Here is a 16,268-nt window from a genome sequence, read left to right as displayed (position 1 = left end):
CTTCTTTTAATTTAAAAACAAACAAAAATATTGTACAGTATTAAAAAAAGGAAAAAAGAAAATCCTCCTGGAGTTAATTATATAAATATTTATGTTGTTTTTGTGTATATTTATGTGTTCTGTCGACGTATCTTTTCCCAGCTTCTGTAACTATTCTGTGTGGGTTTTTTTAAATGTGTTTTCTCGCAAAAGAAAGTTATATAAAATATCTATTTTGCGCAAGATGCAATCCGTCTGATATTTTCTGTTCCGAACGGCTGCCGCGTGGCCGAGTGGGCGGCTGGGCGCATGAGGTTCAGTCCAAGTTTCTCAGAGGTGTAAATGGCGTGCAAGTTTTTTAGCCTTGGCCAGGCCATTCCCTTATCCCGCTGCTGGGAACGACTTAGCTGAGCAAACGGTTCCCGTGTGTCTTTTGTCACACCCCGAAAGGGAGACGTCTGCCTCCTCTCTAACCAGCCCAGTTGTTAATCCAAGAACAAGGTTTGTCTTCAGTTGTGGCTTGTGGGAAGAGTTAACCCCATCGGGATCCAGTGCAATTCTGTGGGGTCCCGAGTACTCTCCTCCTCCGTGCTGGTTGTTTTCTTGCAGACGTCTCACGACCCAACTAGGGGACCTCATCAGTGCTAGAAGGGGGGGCTGCGGAAAGGAGGGGGGAGGAGCGGGGAGGGGGTCCTTGGTGCTTGGTTTTCTTCCATTACCAAACTAGCTAACATCATCGGTGCTAGGAGAGAAGAGGGAATAGCTCCTCCTCCTCCTCCTCCTCCTCCTCTCTTCCGCCCTCTTTAGAATTTTCCAGCTTTTCTCCAGACTTTGCCCACGGTCGCCAGCCAAGACCGCCAGCCACGGATCTCTTCCGGCAACCCGCCTTTCACTTGGGGGCGGGGGCCGCCCTCTTTACAGCCATGGCCCCCCCGGGTGAGACCCTCCCAGAAGACCCCCCCGCGACTGCAGGGCTCCCCCCGGGCTCTGCTCAGACGCCAGGCGGGCCGATCCCGTCTCTCTTTCCACTCGGGGCGCAGAGACCCCACCCCACCCCGGGGCCGCCTGGCGGGGCGGGGAGCCAGGAGGGGCGGGGCGGGGCGCTCCGGCCGCCCCCCGACCCGAGCCGACCCCGCGGCCAGTCCGAAGCCTCGCCCGGAGCTGCCCGGCCGCTCCTGCCCTTCCCGCCCGGGCCGGCGGTGGCGATGGGCGCGCGGGGCTCGCGGGCGCGGCGGCCGGTCCCGGAGCAGGAGGCGATCGTGGCCGAGACCGGCTGTAAGGCGCTGCCCGCCGGGGGGGGGAGGGGGCCCCGCGCCCGGGCTCCCGCCGCCGGCACTCCAACTCCCATCATCCGCGGGAGGGCCGAGCTGCGGCCGAGAGCTCTGGAGGGGAGGGGGCGAGGCGGGGGCCTCCGCGGGGCCCCAGAGGGAGGGGAGCTCAGGGCCGGGGACTGGGCTATCAGCGCCCCCCTTGGCTGCGGCCGATGGACGGTGTAGTCGAAAGCTGGGCACGGGCGGGGCGGGCAAAGTCGGGTCTTGGGGCGGCGGGGCGGGGGCTCCCGGCTACTTGGGGCTCCCTCGGGGAGGGGAGGGGAGGGGAGGGGCGGGCAGAGGCCCCGTCTGTGGCAGGACCGCCTCCCTCCCCCCGCGCCCCTCCCCCAAGGCCGAGGCTCCGGCGGGCTCCCGGCCGGTCTCGACCCAGGGTCAGCTGGGCGAAGGGGCGAGAGGTCTCGCCCACTTGCCGGGGAGGGGTCCCTCCCCACCCCCGCCAGCTTTGAAGTTTCCGGGCCGGGGAGAGAAGGGGCTGACTGGGGCGGGGGTCCGGCTCGCCGCCCCGGACGGACATGGGGAGAGATCAGGTTTTCATTGGGGAGGGGACGCGGAGCTGGGGAGGGGGCGGGAGGTTGCCTTCCACTAGTTTTAAGGCTGCTTGGGCTAATTTGTCTCCCAGGAGATTACCTGGCCAATTGGAAGGACTCTCCTGCCCCCCCTCCGGGCCTGACCCCCCCTCCCTTGGCCCGCTTCTGCCCCCCCCAGCAAAAGTTCCACCTGAACCGGCACCTTCCCTCCCTCTCTCCCCCCTCCCCAACACATCCACACCCCTATTACCCCAATGCAGAGAGCAAATGGCCCCCCCAATCCAACCAGGCTCGCTCCCCCCTCCTTGCAAACCAAGCCCCCCCTCCCCAAATCCACACTTGTAACCCGCACAAAGTCCGTTGCTGCTTTACTCTCAGCAGCTGCACCGTCAGAATAACCTGTCAGCATTTCCTGCAATTAATCATTAAATCCGCTCCTTTTTTGCCCAGTTTCCGAAGCCAGCCTTGCCCGCCTTCACCAGCGCTTCCAGGCCTTGGACAGGGACGAGAAGGGCTACCTGACGTAAGTGGGAAGGGGAGGCAGAGCCAGCGGGCAGGAAAGTCTCCTGCCTTATTTATCTTGCTCTGCAAATTGAGGCCGCTGGAAAGAAACGGAGGCATTTTCAGCAGTCTCCCAAAACAAGCCCGCCACGGTAGCTGCAAACAAAGGCTCCTCCGCAGCAGGTAGTAATCAGCAGGAAAACAGCCGATTCCAGAAGAAAGCAGAATTAAGGAAGCTGATTTTAGATAAGCAACTCAAAATACCTTTGTTTTGGAAACAGAAAACTTTATTCGGTTTTATTTTATTACGACTAATGGACACCCGCGTTTGATTATTTGTGCGTCCAGTTCCCACCCTGTTTCCACCACCCTGGAGCTCCTCCGAGCAAAACAGTGGAGCATATTAGAAAATGCAATTAATTCTAATGTGAATGTACAGCTTAAGCCGTTGCTGTCCAACCTTGGCCATTTTAAAACCCGTGGACTTCGATCCCAAAGCTGGCTTGGCAATCCTGGGAGTTGAAGTCCACAGGCCTTAAAGTTGCCAAGGTTGGAGACCAAAGTCACGTTTTTCTCTTTTGCTCTCTCTAGCCGATACGATCTGGAGGGGATTGGGGAGTTGGCAGTGAACCCTATCGGAGACCGCATCATCAACGCCTTCTTCCCGGACGGGTGCGTGTGGGGCAACCCCTAAAGTCCAGCCAGGGAGGAGGGGTTGGGAATGGCTGGCCCTCTCTCTTCCTCACGCCCTGCCCTAATCAGAGGCAGTGGACTCTGACTCACCGTCCACCCACTTTTGTTTACAAGCAGGCAGAGAAAGAGCATCTGGGCAGCCAGGCTAAGTAGCAAGAGGAGAGACTCTCTGTAGCTCAGGGCTGAACTGTCGGGCCCCTGGTGCGCTCTGAGCTTGGCTCTCAGGGCTGTAAGGGAGGGGGGGGGTTGTGGAGAGGAGGAGGAAGGATTGTGGTTGTCCTGGGTGTTCTCTGAGCTTGGTGGCGTTCTTACAGATGCTTCATGATCTAAAGGGAAGGGGATGATGGAGGAGGAGGAGGAGGATTACGAAGGGGTCCTGGTTGCTCTCTGGGCTTGGCGTTCTCGCAGACGTTTCATGATCTGATTAGATAACATCATCAGTGCTGGAAGGGAGTGGAGAGAGGCGAGCGGAGAGGAGGACGACGGTGGGGTCCTTAATGCTCTTTGAACTTGCTTCGTTTTATGTTTCTGGAAGGGAGTGCCGTTTGCTCTCTGTCGCTTGCTTGTAGACAGCAATCATCATTGCCTTCTATTCTTATTCTACTTATTATTTTATCTGGAAATGTCCATGGATGAGGAACAATCTTAGAAAGACCCACAAAAACGCCAGGTCTTGTTCCCCCCCCCCAGGGGCGAGGAGGCCGACTTCCGCACCTTTGCTGGGGTGCTGGCCCACTTCCGGCCGGCGGAGGCCCTTGGCAACTCCGAGGACATCAACAGCCGCCTTAGCAAGCTGAAGTGTGAGTGTTAAGCATATTCGCCGCCTTGAATGATTTGTAAAAATGAATAGAATGAACGAATAATAAATAAACTCAGTCTTATGAGTGCTGGCATCGTTATTTCCAGTTCTTTAATCTTCTGACTGTCATCCTCGGTTCTAATTCTTGGCTTTTTCTGATTCTGGTAAAGTTGCTTTTCAGTTATACGACCAAGATAAGGATGGGAAGATCTCACGGGCTGAAATGCTGCAGGTAATTGCTGGCTGATCTGTCCTCCAAAGCCCCTGAAGGCAGGACAAGAAGCAACGGATGGAAACTCATCAAGGAGAGAAGCAACCTGGGATTAAGGAGGAATTTCTTTAATTGTGAGAACAATTAATCAGTGGAACAGAAGTTGTGGGTGCTCCATCTCTGGTGGTTTTCAAAAAGAGACTGGACATCCATTTGTCTGCATGAGCAGAAGGCCTCCAAGGTCCCTCCAAACCCTATTATTCCAGCTAAGCTGGCAGGGGAATTCTGGGAGTTGAAGTCCACCTGTCTTCAAGTTGCCAAGGTTGAGAAACCCTGATCTACCCTAGATGCTCTCTGCCGATGCCTCTGGCGAAAAGAACAAGCCGGGCCTGTGCTGAGCAGCCGTGCCCTATTCTCCCCTGGCCGTGAAAAACAGATAGTGGTGGTTCTGAGTTCAAATTCACCCCTGTGAAAATGGTAAATGGCTAACTTGCACCGTGAAGCCAGAGTTGACCTCTTCTTAACTGAGGGTCAGTCCTTCCCTGTTTGGCCTTTGTCAAGAGATGATCCGGGGTGGGAATCCGCCCCCTCCCACACTCCCAACCCCTCTCCTGTCTCCATTTGCACCCAGGTCTTGAGAATGATGGTGGGCATCCAGGTGACCAACGACCAACTGGAGAATATCACAGACCGAACCATCCAGGAGGCCGACAGAGACGGAGACAATGCCATCTCCTTTGAGGAGTTTGCCAAGGTCTGTTGGACAAAAAAAAGACAATTTTATGGGGGGGGGGGGGTGCAGATACAGAGAGGCTGTGGGGGCAGCAGTTTAATTCCACAGATAGAAACGTTGGGCTCAACTGTGGTCGTAAGCCGAGGACCGCCTGTACTCACATCAAGACAGGATGTTTTCCTAAATCTCCCTCTCTGCTGTTTTTGCAGTCGGTAGAAAAGCTGAACATTGAGCAGAAGATGAGTCTGCGCATCCTGAAATGAGGAGGGGGCAGGGGGATCCCCGAAGAGGATTTTACAGCGAAGGGTGAGGAAAAATATGAGTTGCAAAGTATCCGGATCCTCTCCGATCTCTCTCGGGACCCCCCTGCGCAGAAGGGCTGCTTCAGAGATGCCACCACCAGTTGCGGCTCGGCCTGCGGTGTGAGACTTCGGCCTCCAGTTGTGTATTAGCAGAACTGCGAGCAGTTTATTTAATGGTGCAGTGCTTAAAGGTAGTCCTCAACTTACAACCATTTGTTCAGTGACCGTTTGAAGTTACAGCGGCAGCAAAAAAAAAGGACCATTTTTCACACGGCCATCGCGACATCCCCAGGATTACGTGAGCAAAATTCGGATACTCGGCAACTGACTCGTATTTAGGACAGTCGCAGTAGTGTCCCAGGGATCACGTGATCCACTTTTGAGACCTTCTGAGCAAGCAAAGTCAACGGGGAAGCCAGATTCACTTAACGACCGTGTTTACTACCTTAATGGGTGCGGTGATTTGCTTAGCAACTACATTACTAATTTAATCCCTGTGGTGATTCAGTTCACAGCTGTGACAAGGGGGCAAAATTCGTTTAATAACCGTCTTGCCTAGCAACAGAAATTTGGGGCTCAATTGTGGTCATATGTCGAGGACTGCATGCCTTTTGCGCATTCGTGTGAATTGTAGGCGCTTTGATCTGTTTCAGAGAACGGGAAATTGTGTAGAATTAAGGGCTCTTTTATCCCATCAGCACAAATATGAGGACTTGCAGATTTTCTGGATGTTTTACAACGGATTCCGGAAGTAAAAGGTGCGTGCAAGTAGTCCTCGATTTACAGCCATTTGTTTAGCGACCGATCGAAGTTACACCAGCACTGGGAAAAAAATGACTTACACCCAGTCTTCGCATTTACAACCATCGCAGCATCCCCACGGTCAGGTGATCCAAATTCACACTCTTTGCAACCGGCATGTATTTACGATGGAGGCAGCATCCGGGATCAGGTGATCGCCATTTGTGACCCTCCCCGTTGACGTCCGGCAAGCAAAGGTGGTGGGGGAAATGGCCACTAAGTGGAGCCAGCAAAATCCTGTGCTGGATTTACAATTATACAGATTAAATGCTTCGTCAGCCTGGACCCGTTTTCTTTTTTATTTCTAACTCTCCTTCCAGGAGCTACTACACTCAGCTGCTTCTCCTCCTCCCAAACCAGGACAGATTAGATTAGATTAGACAGCCTTCGCTGTCATTAAAAATGAAATTCAGTTGCTTGCTCTCAAGGGTACACATACATAACACCCATTTAATACACACTTCACCCTTACATATGAGTAACATATAAATATGAATAAAAATATTTATTAAACAGGTGGTCCTCAACTTGCAACCATTCATTTAATGATCATTCAGAGTTACGATGGCATTTCTCTCTTTCTCTCCTCTTTCTTTCTCTTTTTCTCCTCTTTTTCCCTCTCTCTTTCTCTCCTCTCTTCTCCCTTTTTCTCTCATCTCTCCTCTCTTTTGTCTCCTCTCTCTCTCTCTCCCTCCCTCCCTCCCATTCTCCCCCCCCCCCCCGTGTGTGTGCACAGACAGGGCCAAAGATCCACGGAGGGAGCTCTTAACTTCCTTTTCGCTGCCAGGAAAGTTCGCCCACCGGCTACCAGCATCCCTGACGGGCACAGCGTTCCTGGCGGGGGTGAGCTGCCAACTGCCCAAGCGCCTGGGAGCCAAGAATTTGCAAGGCGGGCTGGAGATTTTCCCTGGATTTCTTTAGGGGAAGGAAAGCCGGGCCGACGCTGCCCAGCTGCAAAACTGCATCTTTTATGGGTTAGAAGATGCATGCCAGGGTGATTTATCTCATTTATTAGATGGGTATCCTGCCTTTATTGTTTTTATTAATAACTCAAGGTGGTGAATGTAGACCTGTTCCTTCTTCCTTTTCTCCCACAACAACCCTGTGAGGTGGGTTGAACTGAGAGGTTGGCCCAAAGTCACCAAGCCGGTTTTTCTGCCTCAGGCAGAACCCGCCTCTCCTGGTTTCTAGGCCAACACCTTAGGCGCTACACCAGGGCTCAGCAACCTGAAACAGTGAAAGAGCCACTCGGAACCGGTTCCCTCACAAAAGAATAAACTGGGTGCCGCAAAAAATGTGTGTGCATGCACGTACATGCGCGCACGCGCAGAACAGGGTTTGACTGAAGAGTGGAGCCAAGGCGAGATACGCACCTACCCTGCATATTTGAATTGATTGATTAAACTTTTTTAGTCCCACTTTTTTTTTTTTTTGGACTGCACATGGCAGAGGACTGGGAGCCGCTGAAAGAGCCGCATGCGGCTCCGGAGCCGCGGGTTGCAGACCTGTGCACTACACCAACCAAACCCCAGGCTCACTTTCGCTTCCCCCCTCGACAACAGCCCTGCAAGGTGGGCTGGGCTACGTTTCCCGGATAGGTTTTCCATAGCTTTTGAGAGGGGGGGGGGAAGGATGGAATAGAACCGTCCCCTCCTTAGCCCCCAGCCCGGCTCTCTGCCTCCAGCGAAGACCACCGAGTTCGGCCCTTGCACCTCAGGAAAAGCCCCCCCCCCGCAAAACAGAAGGCATTTTTTGCAACATCGCAAGACCCTCTCCCCACCCCTCCTGCCCCTCCACGTAAGGGACGATGAGGTGCAAAGCCACCTCCTTGCCTGTCCACACGTGCGCAGACCCCCGCCCCACCCGGGTGGGCACGAGTCCAGAACGACGCTAAGCTGCCCCCCCCGGCTTCTCCGGGTCCTCGATGCGTCTCTCCACGCCTCTCTGCCCACCCCATCCCCCCACCAGTCCCCCTCCCGGGAGACGACGCCCCCTCCCCACCTCCGCGATGCATAAGCCGATCCTCGCCCCCCACCCGCTGCAGCCCGCTGCACGGTCGCATGACGTCATTCCCGGGGCTGGCCAATGGCTGCGCACCCAGCCGGAGCGCCCCCCCCCCGTCGCAGGACAGCCGGGCCGGGGACGGAGCGCGCCAGCTGCTGCTGCTGCTGCTTTAGGGGCGGGGGTCGCCGCGAGGGTCTCTTTGTCTCGACCGCGGAGCCGCCGTCACGTTGCATCGGGGACGGGCCGGGGCTCCCCTCCGGCATGGCCGGCCTGAGCTTCAGCAGCAGCCCCCCGGGCAGGAGCCCCCCGCGACCCCCCAGCCTGCAGGTAGGGGAGCCCCCCGGCTTGTCCGGCGGTGCTTGGCCCGAGCATCCTCCGCGGACCTCCGCCTTTGCCTCTGCGGAGCGCATCTGGCCCCGCTCCAGAAAAAAACAACCAAAAAACCGAGGTTCGCCTCGGGCGACCCCGACCCAATCCAAGTGGGTGGGCTAGGACTTTCCAAGTGGGGACCGTCGGACTGCAGGAGGCTGGTTGGGGGACTCAGCAGGGGGCCCCCAAATCTGAATCCCCGGTTTGTGACCTGAAGTCTTGGTGTTGGGGGTCCCCACTCATTTTAGAGGGGGGGTCTGTATTAGTGGAAATGAGGGGTGTGGGTTGCCCCCAAGCCTCACGGCAGGGCCCAGAATTTAGGCCGCACCTGCGTTTGGGAACAGGCTCCCCCTGATAAAATTTGCATCCTCCCAAGGTTTGGGTGGGGGAGCCCCAGGATGGAAAATGCATGGATTAAATCAGTATGGGGCTGCTCAATTTAATGTGGGTGGGCGGGGTTCCTCTTGGGTCAACCCCCCCAAAAACGCAAAAGAACAGAAAACAAAACGAGACACAATGCAACTGGGGCTAGCTAGAAATCTGGGGCCTTCATAATCAGAATTCAAAAACAAGGATACAGCACAGGAGTTGGAAGGCACCTTGGTGGTCTTCTAGTCCAGGGGTCCCCAACCCCTGGTCCCCCAGCATGCCAGCAACCGGTTTGCACAAACAAGCAAAGCCCCATCCGCGGGATGCAGACAGCACACAAAACCACGCGCCCTCCGGTCCGCGGAAAAACCTCTCTCCACGGAAGCGGTCCTGGTGCCCCAAAGGTTGGGGGCCTCTGTTCTAGTCCAACCCACTGCTTGAGCGGGAGACCCAGTGCAGGGATATTCAACCTCGCAACCTTAAGACTTGTGGACTTCAATTCCCAGAGTTCCCCAGCCAGGATTTGGGTATGGCCAGCCTAGAGAAGAGAAGAAACAGGGGCGACATGATAGCAGTATTCCAGTATTTGAGGGGCTGCCACAGACAAAAGGGGGTCAAATTATTCTCCAAAGCACCTGAAGGCAGGACAAGAAGCAGTGGATGGAAACTAATCAAGGAGAGAAGCAACCTGGAACTAAGGAGAAACTTCCTGACAGTGAGAACAATTAACCAGTGGAACAACCTGCCTCCAAAAGCGGTGAATGCTCCAACACTGGAGGTTTTCAAGAAGACACTGGACAGCCACCTGTCTTAAATAGGATAGCGTCTCCTGCTTGAACAGGGGGTTGGACTAGAAGACCTCCAAGGTCCCTTCCAACTCTTGTTATTCTGTATTTAATTTGAAAACACTTTCCATTCACCATTACTTCCTGGTGGTGCTCTAACATAGGTGCTCGTGCCTCAAATACATTTTTTTTTTCATTTAAAAGTTACCAACACAATAATCTTGGACCGGCGCAGCCTTAATTGCCCCAGAGACAGTCACAGCTAAGAAGCCACCGCACCTTCCCTGGTGAATTCCAACCAGGGGGACTTTTGGAAAGGATTGTGGCTACCATGTCAACCATCAGCCCCGAATAGTAAGTATCCTGCAACCGAGAAGAGATGGGCGGGGAAGTAGATAAATAATAAATAATTCATTGAAGGGCGAGTCCAAAAATTATGTTCCTGAGTGACTTGTTCAAGTGAGCTTTGCTCCATTTTATGGCCTCTCTTGCCAGAGTTGTTAAGTGAATTGCTGCAGTTAAGTTCGTAACACGGTTGTTAAGTGAATCCGGCTTCCCCCATTGTTTGTCAGAAGGCTGCAAAAGAGGATCACGTGACCCTCAGGACAGGGCAACCGTCATAAATATGAGTCGGTTGCCCAGCCTCTGAATGTTGATCACGTGACCCTGGGGACGCCGCGAGGGTCACTGAACGAACGGTTGTGGTTTGGCCCTTCCCAGCTGGGGCCTGGGTCAGCGACAGATCGCAGCCACAAAAATGTGACCCCAAGAGCATCGGTCAAAGGAGAAAGAAGCATCTAGACAGGGTCATTTGCAATGCAGGAGGTCCTCGACTTACGACTTGCTAAGCAAGGTGGTTGATTTTCACAACTGTTTTAGCCAGGGTCATTAAGGGAGTCCGGCTTCCTCCGCTGATTGGCTTGATGGAAGCCAGCTGGGACGGTCGCCAACGGCGATCTTGTGACTGCAGGACATTGCAACCGTCGTAAATCCCGAATGCCCTTAAGTCGTAAGTCAAGGACTACTTGTGCCAGGCGTTTAAAGGCTGACCCTTTTTTGTCTCTTTTTGCTTCCTCAATGACAGCGATTATTTATTTAAGCTGCTGCTCATCGGGGATTCCGGAGTGGGGAAATCCTGCCTCCTCCTCCGTTTTGCGGTAAGAGGAGATCTTCCGTGGAAATTGATTGGGGGGGGGGGGGAATTGCAGGCAGGACTCAAACCCAGGGCCAGTTTGAGTTTGGGTCTAGAGAGGCTTCTGAGAAAATACTCAAGAGGACATTTTTGCAATCTGCAGAGGTCCGTGGAGCTGATGGACACGAAGGCCAGGAACTCAAGGCAGACTCAGGCTGGCTACCCCTCAGACCTCTTCGGACTAGAGAGTGAGGGGCATCTGGGCAGGGGTCAGATGAGAGTCGCTTTCAGGAACATCCAACCAAAACCTAAAGTTGCTTTTCAAAAGGCAACTGGACTTTGGGTTTTGTTCCCCCCCCCTTTTTCGCTTCTCATCCAAGAAGCTTCTTCAGCTTCTGAGCTTCAGGAACTGAGGAAGCTCCTGAGGATAAGAAGCGAAACATCTTCCAGGGGAAAAAACCAGGAAAGCCAGTTGCCTTTTGGGCAGCACCTTTGGGACAAGCATGGCCGGGATGATGGCGAACCCCCATTCACACTCCAACCACTTCCTTGTTTGTGTTTCCAAGAGGTGTTTTCGAGGGTTCTCCAGTTTCAAGAACTTATGGAGCCCACCAGCCTTCACCTCTTTGAAGACATCTAGAATGTCTACCCTCTTAAGTCTCTGGTTTTCCTTCCCCAGGATGACACCTACACGGACAGTTACATTAGCACCATTGGAGTGGATTTCAAAATCCGGACCATAGAGATGGAAGGAAGGACCATCAAGTTGCAGATTGTGAGTATCTCCAGGGGGTTGGAGGAGAGGTTGAGAACCGGGTCTTCTGCCGCTTCCTCCCATCTTTTAGGGATGTCTGGCAGAACTTCAGTGACTAGGCAGAAAACGGGGCAGGGCTGGCTCTACTGGTCCTCCACTCGGAAAAGTGTAGCTGCTAAAGTTCTTACTCCGGAGTTACTCCCGAGATGGAAAACCCACGAGTCAATAAAGACAGCCGTTATACATGTTATTGTCACAAAATTGTGTGAAATTCGGCATTGTATCAATGCCTAGGAATGCCTATGGAATGGCAAAAATGGAGCGTCGAAGTATGAAACGCTTAAGATTTCCTCCGTTTCCGGGCCATTCTGTGCAAGGCCGGAAGGGAAACTCGCAAAGGACAAACTACTCCTGCCCTTCCAACCTTCCTTGTTGCAACTCGTAGGTCCATATTGGCGTTTGTCTCTCGTTTTCTTCGGTAAGAAAGTCCTGTACTTTATTTTGCATTTCTTGTTTTGTTTTCATACACATCTTTTCAATACAGACAGTCCTCAACTTACAACAGTTCATTTAGTAACCGTCAAAGTCACGACAGCACTGAAAAAGTAACTTAGAACCGTTTTTCACACTTACAACCTTTCCGGCATCCTCATGGTCAGGTGATCAAAATTCAGGTATTTGGCAACTGGTTCATATTTAGGATAGTCGTCGTGTCCCGGGGATCACGTGATCCCCTCTGGCAACCTTCTGACAAGCAAAGTTAACCGGAAAGCCAGAGTCACTTAACAACGGGATTACTAACCTAACCGCTTCAGGGATTCACTTAACAACTGTGGCAAGGAAGGTCATAAAATGGGGCAAAACTCACTTAACAACTGTTTTGCTCAGCAGCAGAAATTTCGGTCGTAAGTCACCTTAACCCTTTTCACGCCTAGCTATTATGCCCCTATCAGCTTGGTCAATCCCACTGACCGGGGGGGTCTCACATCGCTTCTCTCCTTAGTGGGACACGGCTGGCCAGGAGCGCTTCCGAACCATCACCTCCAGCTACTACCGAGGCGCACACGGCATTATCATTGTCTACGATGTGACGGACCAGGTGAGGCAGCCGGTTCTCCGAGGCAGGCAGAGAAGCCCTCTTAGGTGGCCTCCCTCCAGAGGGTCTCCGGCCCGAGCAGGGGGGTTGAGCTAGAACAGGGGTCTCCAAACTTGGCAGCTTTAAGATTTGTGGACTTCCAGCTCCCAGAATTCTGGCTGAGGATGTATCTCTATATCTCTATATATTCTATGTCTATGTCTCTCTCTCTCTCTCTCTCTCTCTCTCTGAGGCAAAATTTTGTCTGAGAAAAAAAGTGGCATTTGGGTTAGGTACAAATGAAGCGATAACTCCAAATGCAGGTATTTTATGCCCTCTCTCCCCCCCTTTCCTGTGCTTCTAGGATTCGTTCAACAACATGCATCTTTGGCTGGAGGAAATTACTCGCTACGCCAGCGAGAACGTCAACAAGCTGATTGTCGGAAACAAGAGTGACCTTTCCAGCAAGAAAGCAGTGGATTACACAACTGCCAAGGTGCCTTTGGGGAGGGAGGGAGGGGAAGGGATATGGGTGGATCACACAGCAGTTTTGATCCAGCGTTGATGTGAAGTGGATCCAGATGTGGTTGAAGTGAACTCCCAACTTATGAGCCCCTTCAATCACAACTCCTAGTAGTAAGTCAGTGGCAAGACTTCAGCATTATCCGAAGTTATAAGTGCCCCATCTTACACCAAGTAAAAATATAAATATCCTGACCAAATGAATGGATTTTATATCAAATGCAAGGAGTTACAAAGGTTACGATACTGTACCAGGAGACAGTGAGTTCTAGTCCTGCCTTAGGCATGAAAGGTAACTGGGCGACTTTGGGCCCATCCCCAGGAGACAGTGAGTTCTAGTCCTGCCTTAGGCATGAAAGGTAACTGGGCAACTTTGGGCCCATCCCCAGGAGACAGTGAGTTCTAGTCCTACCTTAGGCATGAAAGGTAACTGGGCGACTTTGGGCCCATCCCCAGGAGACAGTGAGTTCTAGTCCTGCCTTAGGCATGAAAGGTAACTGGGCGACTTTGGGCCCATCCCCAGGAGACAGTGAGTTCTTCTCCTCCAGCTGGGTGACTCTGGGCCAAACACCAGGAAATGGTAAATACTTATCCTACCAGCTGGGTGATTTGGAGCCGGTTTCTCTCTCTCTGGGGAGATCCATCAAACTTTGGTTGGTGATCCATCGGTCATTAAGTGAGGACTGTCCGTTAAGCGAGGACTGCAAGGAGCTTTTTACCCTGCTCTCATTCTGCCCTCTCCGAACGCAGGAATATGCCGACTCGCTGGGTGTGCCCTTCCTGGAGACCAGCGCCAAGAACGCCACCAACGTCGAGCAGGCTTTCTTGACCATGGCGGCCGAGATCAAGAACCGGGTCAGCAGCGGCCCAACGCAGAACGACAGCCACAAGTCAGCCGTCCACATCCAGAGCGGCCCATTACGGCAAGAAGGCGCAGGGGCTGGCGAAGAGGGGGGCAGGGGATGCTGCTGAGGGCAGATTTTGGGCAGTGCCCACAAAGGGGGCAATGCCAGCCCCGGGAAGCCCCCGCCCCCCACCTTGCCAGCTTCCCTTTGCAGGCTCAGAGTGTCAAAATGGAGCATCTGATGATAACGTCGCCTTGCTTGTTCTGCGCTGGCTTCGTTCCACTTTTCTGGACTTGGTCCTTAATCCACCTCTTCCTATGCCAGGCTCTTTCACCATCAGGATGCCCTGGAACAGAGGGCTGGCCACTGCACTGTCCAGCCGTGGTCATCTCACCGTCCAGAAAGTGGCCAAGTTGGAGCACAGATTCAGAAGGAACTCATCGACACCCCCCTTCCCCACTACATAGTTTCCTGCTTGAGCAGGGGGTTGGACTAGAAGACCTCCAAGGTCCCTCCCAACTCTGTTATTTGGTTATACCTACAGCATGCCCTCCATTGCATTTCACGTGGGGGTCCCAGCCCCCTCCTGTTGTTTCTTTTAGCCCCCTTATTTAATGGTTGAAGACCCCTAGAGAACCCTAAAAGGTAAGTCACTCCCCTCCTATCCATCCCCTTTGCATTCTCACTTGGGAGATGAAAAACGTACGGCAAATCCTTCCACGTGGTTCTAATGGCTGAGAAAATTGCCCCTTGTACTTCAGGACGTTTTTAATTTGCTTTTTTACCTTACTTGCCTGCTTCCCCAGAATTTAAGGTTCCCCAGAATTTAAGCATTTGAATTAAAGAAAAAAAATGGTAGGAATGCACGGTTCTACTTAACATGCACCAATATTTCTTCAAGCTAGGCCATTTTATGATGTGGGGTCTTCAACTTCCAGAATTTTGGGAGTTGAAGTCCCCTCGTCAGAAAACAGCCTAGCTTGAAAAATATTGACATACACATTTTTCTGGTGTAAAACTGCCCAAAATGGAAGCACCCCAAAATTTGGGGGAAGAAAATCAATTCAAAAGACCTCATGGATTGTCACAAGCCTTTTCTTGGGAATAAAGGACCTAAATTCAGCAAGATGGAATACTAGCCGGTAAATATCAGATATTTAATCCCTGTTCAGCAGATCTGGAAACCTCAGATTCACACCATTTTTGAATAATAGCACAGCCTTTAACCTACAAACCCCCTTTCCTGGGTATTTTTATCTGTGCACCACAAGGGTTCAAGAAAGTCATATTTAGGTTTATTTCCAGCTTATTTGGCCTTTTTTTTCTGCCTCCAAGAGCTCATTCACCACAGGACTAAATGAGTCAGAGTTTAATTTTTCCCCAGCAGAGACTTCACAGCCTGTTTAACCTCCTTGTTTAAAAAACGCATCTTTTTAAAGTTCAGGCACCAGGCTGAATCGTATCTTAATCGAACGATACGCTAAACCCTAAACAACGAGCCCACGTTACAGACTAAAAGGAAGCCAACTTTAAGAGAACGTGCAATTGCATGGTTTATAACTAGTCGGGTTAAAAGGGTTGTGTGAATCCATCAGCCAGAAGCTCTGTCAAAGTTGTTGCTCGGAGGATGAGGATGGTGTGAACAGGAAATGAAAGAGCCACACGGGTGTTTTACTTGTCATGCAGAGGAGAGCGCAGAAGGGTTTTGTGACAGCTGCAAATTCGGGTATCCAAAGTGCTTCTGTGCATTTCTACATCAATTCCTTACTTTTAGGATCCGTATTCCTCTTATCTGCCCACAAAACAGAATCGCTGGACGGATTTATTATTACTGTGCAAACTTGGTTTTTCAGCACAGCTGGTGTTCTGCTGCATTAGAAGGCGTTAGATCGGGTTTCAACCTTGGTCCCTTTAAGAGGGGTGGACTTCGACTCCCAGAATTCCCCAGCTGGCATGCTTTAAGATGTCTGGAACCAACATGCCAGCTGGGGAATTCTGGGAGTTGAAGCCCACCCCTCTTAAAGTTGTCAAAATTGAAAAAAAACTGATTTATGTGGTTTTAAACTCAATTTTAAGGTTTTCTCAAGCAACTGCGGTACTGTCTGCATCTGTAGCTCTGCCCTCAAAGCAGCCTTTTTTAGAATGAGGCATTCTGGGACTTCAACTCCCAGAATTCCCCAGCCAGCATGAGTAGCTGGGGAAGTCTGGGAATTGAAGTCCATAGCTTCAGATAAGATCTCCTGAGGGCTTAAGAAATCTGTGGCCTCCGTTGAGAGCGACAGTGGATCCCAGAGAGATTCTGGCAGGTGAAGAAAAATCCTACTGGAATCACATGGGTCGGTCACGTCACCTTCCGTGGCACGAGAGCCGTTTTGCATCCAATAATGCAGCTGGAGACAGGCCTGCTTGGGAGCACAACCTGGGTGCGGGGCGGAGGAGGATGGGCTGAGCTGGCAGACCCCATTTGCATGACTCTGATCTAATTGCCCCCCTTTTAGATCTGCTATGATTTTTACACCCACCAATTTCCTGTCCT

General features: G+C 52.3%; 2 protein-coding genes across 2 annotated transcripts; both read left to right on the top strand.

Moving 5' to 3' along the window:
• The first annotated feature begins 1,142 nt into the window (after window positions 1-1,142).
• Window positions 1,143-6,330, top strand: LOC310644733 (calcineurin B homologous protein 2-like). Its single transcript, XM_083370019.1, has 7 exons — window positions 1,143-1,254; window positions 2,288-2,360; window positions 2,930-3,010; window positions 3,722-3,831; window positions 4,001-4,062; window positions 4,673-4,795; window positions 4,984-6,330. Exons 1-7 carry the CDS (start codon window positions 1,185-1,187, stop codon window positions 5,035-5,037), a joined length of 573 nt encoding a protein of 190 aa, XP_083226145.1. The 5' UTR covers window positions 1,143-1,184; the 3' UTR covers window positions 5,038-6,330.
• A 1,672-nt stretch (window positions 6,331-8,002) lies between these two features.
• LOC310644719 (ras-related protein ORAB-1-like) lies at window positions 8,003-15,723 on the top strand. The gene is made up of 7 exons (XM_083370009.1): window positions 8,003-8,208; window positions 9,609-9,758; window positions 10,489-10,561; window positions 11,216-11,311; window positions 12,294-12,389; window positions 12,730-12,861; window positions 13,638-15,723. Exons 2-7 carry the CDS (start codon window positions 9,736-9,738, stop codon window positions 13,857-13,859), a joined length of 642 nt encoding a protein of 213 aa, XP_083226135.1. The 5' UTR covers window positions 8,003-8,208; window positions 9,609-9,735; the 3' UTR covers window positions 13,860-15,723.
• The last annotated feature ends 545 nt before the right edge of the window (window positions 15,724-16,268 follow it).

The sequence above is a fragment of the Vipera ursinii genome (assembly GCF_947247035.1).
Source record: "Vipera ursinii genome assembly, chromosome: 9".
Lineage (NCBI taxonomy): Eukaryota > Metazoa > Chordata > Lepidosauria > Squamata > Viperidae > Vipera > Vipera ursinii.
This window is presented reverse-complemented; position numbering and strand designations above follow the sequence as displayed.